Source organism: Miniopterus schreibersii, assembly GCF_964146895.1.
Source record: "Miniopterus schreibersii genome assembly, chromosome: 5".
NCBI lineage: Eukaryota > Metazoa > Chordata > Mammalia > Chiroptera > Miniopteridae > Miniopterus > Miniopterus schreibersii.
The window spans coordinates 45,937,155-45,943,154 of NC_138106.1; the positions used below are offsets into that span (position 1 = coordinate 45,937,155).

Below are 6,000 nucleotides of genomic sequence, written 5' to 3' on the forward strand. Positions count from 1 at the left end.
CATAAAAAAGAAAAATCTGTTTGCAGCAATAGGGATGGCCCTTGAGGGCATTATGCTAAGTGAAATGAGAAAGACAAATACCATATGATCTCACTTATATATGGAATCTAAAAAAGAATAAAGTGCCAAGCTGATAGATACAGAGAACAGATTGGTGGTGCCAGAGATGAGCTATTGGGGGGTGGGTGAAATGGGTGAACTGGGTGAAAAGGTACAACCTAGGTATGTGCCCTGACCGGAAATCAAACCTGCATGGTACATGGGATGACACTCCAACCAACCAAGCCATCCGGCCAGGGCTTGGCAGGTTTATTTTGCTTGGAGTTTTTTGAGCTTCCCCCTCCCTATGCTGTGCTCTAGTCAGTGTGTTGGAGTTGCTTCCCTACTCTTGGGGATCACTGTCCTGTGCTGTCTTTTGCTCAATATCTAAAAATCATTGTTTTATTATATTTTGGCTGGTTTCTTAGTTGTTTAAAGACAGGAGGGTACATCTGTTGCCCGTTAAATTGTCATGTCCAGAAGCAGAAGTGGTGTCTCTTATTAAAAAATTTTCTTTTGTCCAGCCACTGTGGCTCAGTGGATGAGCATCGACCTATGATCCAGGAGATTGTGTTTCAATTTCCAGTCAGGGCACATGCCCGGGTTGCGTGCTCTATCCCCAGTAAGGGTGTGCAGGAGGTAACCAATCAGTGACTCTTCCATCATTGATGTTTCTCTCTCTCTGGCTCTGAAATCAATACAGATACAGATACAGATAAAAGTATTAAAAAAAGTAAATTTTTTTTCTTGGCCCTGGCTGGGTAGCTCAGTTGGTTAGAGCATCATTCTGATAAGTCAAGGTTGCAGGTTTGACCCCCCAGCCAGGGCACTGGATCAACCAATGAATGCATAATTAAGTGGAACAACAAATCGATGTTTCTCTCTCTCTCTAAAATCAGTAAATAAAAAGTAAAAAAAAATTTCCTCTTTTTGTTTTTGTATTAAGTTTCTTAAAATAAAAATCTTGGTTTTATAACTTAAAAAGAAGCAGCAGAAACATCAGCATCTTGGACATTAACATCAGCAACATAGTATCGGTATTCTTATAACTCATAAGCATGAAATTATATATCTGACTTAGGAAATGTAATTTTTAGAAATTACTGTTAATTTTGAGGGTATCAGTTCTATTTAATATCTTTGTTGAAGAATGTTTGTAAAATGTGTGGTTTTCTGATTTCAGACGATTGTGGAGAAATGTGACAGACTCTCTGAGGGAATCTGAAATTGATAAGGCCACAGAGCATAAACGCACCCTGGAAGAACGCCAGAGGACTGAAGAAAGGCATCGTATGGAATCAGGCACACCCTGGAAAACCAAATATTTTATTAAAGAGGTATGTCCTACCTGTCTTCAGACAGAAACTCCTTTTCTACTTAGTGAGAACTTTAGCTTACTAGGCTTTCTTGAATTGTTATCACTTACACATCTCCATTTCTAAAAATAGTCCAGCTTAACCATGAGCTGCTTTATGAGCTTTTCACAATGTGTCAGAGTAAAATAGTTTACCAGCCTGGCCAGCGTGGCTCAGTGGTTGAGCATCATCCTATGAACCGGGAGGTCAAGTTTCGATTCCCTGTCAGGACACATGCCCAGGTTGTGGGATCAGTCCCCAGTATGGGGCATGCAGGAGGCAGCCAATCAGTGACTTTCTCATCATTGATGTTTCTCTCTCTCTCTCCCTCTCCTTTCCTCTCTCTGAAATCAATAAAAACATATATATATATATATATATTATATATGTAAAATGACAACAGCCAACACAACAGTAGCCGTTCAATGTTAATGCCCTGTCTTGAATATATAGGTCATATAATAGAGAGTTGCATCTTATTGGTTATGTTGCATAATAAGTTTCATCTGATTGGTTAATTCTTGGTACAGAAATCCTATTTATATATAATTATAGGCACCTGCTTGTTTAAAAAGTCACTTTGGAGCAAAAAGGGTAGATAATTGCTGCTATTATTATTTTTGTAAATCAGTCAAAGTTATACCTATTTGTATAATTGATCGGCAAAAAATATATTTTTGGTGTGCTGCAGAATTTTAGTAATTAGTTTATATGTGCCATGAGATGAAAAAAGTTGAAAATGGCTATGATAGAACAGTAGATTGGAGATGCTGACTCAGATTTGGGCCCCTTTAGGTGGTCAGATATAAGCAGAGCTTCCTATATGGTGTGCCATGGCACAGGGGTACAGCAGATGGGTTAGATTTGTTTCATATATTAATTCCATAAGCCCATGGAGCATCCAAGTCACATCCTGTGTGCAACTGGACCATAATGTGTGCCAGAGAAGCACTGTAGAATATAAGTGAGGCTGATGAGGGTGGCAACTAGCTGAAGTTGGTTGGTACCACAAAGTTCATAACAAATTTGGAGCTGTTATCATTGTGTATGGCCCTTTGCTAAGAAGAATCATGTTACTGAAAAGTTGATTTTGTCTCCCCTGTGGTCCTAAATGGAGTGCTATGCACATAGTAGATGTTTCATAAACATTGTTATGAGTAACAAGGGCTTTTCTACTTGTTTTGTACTTTCATTATTGTTCTCAGACCGACTGGTTACAGACTGATGAGGAGTTGATCTTAGATGGAGGAGTAAAGAATAGACTCAGTTGTTATAAGAAGAGGAGGGTAGAGTAACCTGAGAAAGCATAGATGAACTTATAGTGGTTCTAGTATCGTTTAATTATAACCACTTTCTTTTCTTGACTATTTTTCACTGATTTTATTGTATTAGATCTTCCATTTCTTCCCTTTTATTTTCCATGTCCACCAGGATCTATTACTTGTATCCTCTTAAGTGAATGTTTAACGTTTCTTAAGTTGTATGTAAATGCAAGCAGGACGGCTTTTATAGTACAGGAGACTATATTGGAGTCAGATGTGCTAAGTCTATCTCTCTCTCTCCCCCTCCTTTCCTCTCTCTGAAATCAATAGAGATATGTTTTTTAAAAAAAATAAAAAATGAGATGATTCTTGATAAACTGGTTTATCAGGAATTTTTTTGCTAAAACTGGGCTCAGCAGACAAGATGAGGCGTAGTCAAGAAGAGAGTCTCAAAGGAGCCTGACTCAAGTTTGGTAGAGGAGAGAGTCCTTGTCACTATGAGCCAAATAGTGGCCTTAAATCATTTTTGAAACAAGGTAGGATAAATATATAAAAATATATTTTTAAAATATAAATAAACTGAAGGAGATGTCGGGGTTAAGTACAGGCTCAAATCCTACTGACTTGTCCTAGTTCCATAAATACTGATTTCCAGTCATAGCTACTGTGACTTCACCTCTGCCAAGCTCCCACCCTAGTATCATGAATTTGCTGCAGCTCTTTTTTTCTCACTTGGTTGTCTTTAGTTCAGCCTCTGACTCTTAACTTTATCTCCTTGTAATATCCTTCTATTCACAGGAACAAGGGAAAATGAATGGGGTAGAGTCAAGAAAGAACTAGAAATCACTTAGATAATAGAGAAGCTAGTTGAGATGGAGAGAACAGGTAGTACCTTCATGACCATTTATTCATGCTCCACCTGCTGTCTGTCACTCTGGGTGAGCCTCAATCTGCAGCATCTTGGCAAAATTGGCAGAATTGCTACAAATGACTTGTGCAAAATAAAGTGTTCATGGGGCACAAAGTAGATCCTCCTAGACCAGAACTTCTCACGTAATCCTAGCTAAACCACAGGCATTGCTTGATTATGAAATTAACCACAGAGATTTTTTTTCCCTTTACAGAAACTAGTTTTTAAATGTGAGAATAGAATGCCATTTCAGCTAAGGTGTTGCTTCTAGTTTTGGTTACTGATTCTGAAAATATTAGAGGAATAGTTCTTTAATTTATTCTTCTTGTTTCAGGGAGATGGCTGGGTTTATCACAAACCCCTTTGGAAAATAATTCCAACAACACAACCAGCAGAGTGACACACACTAAGACTCGACCAAATGAGATTCTTCTCTGTTTACCTAAACCCTCCCAGAATGGAGTCATTGCACTGAGTGACCTACTTCCTGATTGCAGACTGCAACTAGCTAAACACGAATGTACCTATTAGGGCACCACAGAACTGCAGCGAGACCAAAGTGTTGAAGGAGCACTATGGACCTCTCATCAACCTGTCCATGTGACGTGAGCAATATCATCTGAAAACCTTTCACCTGACTTGTTAGATGATTGTCTTTATCCAGTCCTGCTCCTAAAGCTAAAATTGAATCTTCTATTTTTGCCTGGGGGCAGCATATACACAGCAGTGGAAAACTCAATGACTTTGATTTCTTTATAGTGAGAAGTGAAGTCTCTTTCAGAGTCTGTGCTTTGCTTTCTGTCAGTAACTTAAGTCTTCACTACCCATGAACAAACCAAGAGGAGGGGAAAGACGACCCAGAAGTGGATTCAGCCGTTGTGCCTGAAATCAGTGTTAAAAAAATCAACCAGGTTGTAGTAACAAGGCACTCTGTTCCTTCAGAGACTGCGCCTGTGTCTGAGGATCTTATCCATTACCCACCTCTGTCGGAACTCTCTTTTAAAAAGTATATTTATAAATTGATTCAAATTATAACCATGGAGAACTTTTTCTTCTGAGCATTTTAATATACTTGAAACAACATTGACTTGAAAAATTTCAGAACATTTTTCAGTACCTAGTTTTATTAAATATTACACTTGAGAGACAGTTTTTTAAATATGTTCATGTCAATATGATGAGATTTTGGCCTTTCTCAAGAACTGAGGCATTAAAGAACATAGTAAATATTAAAAAATAAAACTGTTACTTTTTCCCTTACCTTTTTTCCACTTGTAGGTTAATCTCCAGTATTATGTGTTATCCCTCTGGATAAGTATGCTTTATCTTACCTCTGTTTACTCAAAATTTAAAACAACTGTTCATATTTGTCAGTAATTCAGAAGTTATATATGTGAATGAGAGCGTGTACAGTATGGCTTTATTTTCTTTTCAAGGAAATTCAAATGCTGAGGAAAGAGCATGAAATTAAGAGATATCAGGAAATTGTATTCAGGTACAAATCTTTTTTTAAATAAGTATTTTATTGAGGTTAAAGAATTTCTGACAACTAAAAGGATAGTGCTAATTACAGCTTTCATCATTCATTCAAGTATTTATTGAACACCTACTTTCAGTGCTCAATACTTGTTACTGCAAGCTCCCTTAATTTTCCGAGAGTGGTGCCTTATTCTGTTTTTTCTGATGTGGTCTTCCAATCAGTGTGTGTAAAATATACCTGTTATTCACCAGCCATTGTAGGTGGCTGTATCTGTTGCGTCATCATTAGAAATTTAAGCTTTGTGCTCTGATAAATTGTGTTTTATTGAAGGGCAAAAACAGCAAAACAATTTTTTCAACAAATTGTAAATTATAAGAAAATAATTGGTTTATGTACAACCATTTTAATGATTCCCTTATTCATTTTTGCTGTGAAATGCACTGAAAAAATCTCAAACTGAGTTATAGTTCATGTGTTCAGAAGGTTGAAAAATAATAAAACTAGAGAACAATGATGCCTTTGTCTGTTTTATGAATGGAGAGAAATAGGAATTTCATATTGCAGTGGAGTTACTGCCCTGTTCATTTGAGAGACATTGATTTTTCTCTTTAAATCCTTATCTTCAGGAATCTCTTAGATAAGGGAGCAAATTTAATGAGTTTAAAAATTCTTATGAAAAACAATACATTTAGTAATAATGAAATCTCCCCATGTTATTGGACTAAACTCTGACAGGAGTGAAATACTACTTTAGGGTAATTGTTTTACCTTGTCCCTCCCTTGACATCTCCTTGTCCCACATCCCCTTGTCCCACTCCTCTCCTAGAGGCAGGACCCAGAAGTGAGGAAGGACACAGTCTGCTTCCAGAAGCTGCAGCTTGTCCACCTGACAAGAGCTAGAGCTTTTTCTGTTTTTTTTTTAGCTACAACTTTTTGATATTTGGCCAGGGAAAT

The 6,000-nt window shown here is 37.4% G+C and overlaps 1 protein-coding gene across 1 annotated transcript in view; it reads left to right on the forward strand.

Annotated features, from left to right (window-relative positions):
- The window catches only part of OSBPL11 (oxysterol binding protein like 11), a 71,403-nt gene extending 65,843 nt beyond the window's left edge, over positions 1 to 5,560 (forward strand). Inside the window, exons 12-13 of the mRNA XM_081139241.1 lie at positions 1,223 to 1,376; positions 3,901 to 5,560. Coding sequence (XP_080995367.1) covers positions 1,223 to 1,376; positions 3,901 to 3,966 — 220 coding nt within the window. The 3' untranslated portion in view covers positions 3,967 to 5,560. The remainder of the gene's footprint in view (positions 1 to 1,222; positions 1,377 to 3,900) is intronic.
- Positions 5,561 to 6,000: the final 440 nt, after the last annotated feature.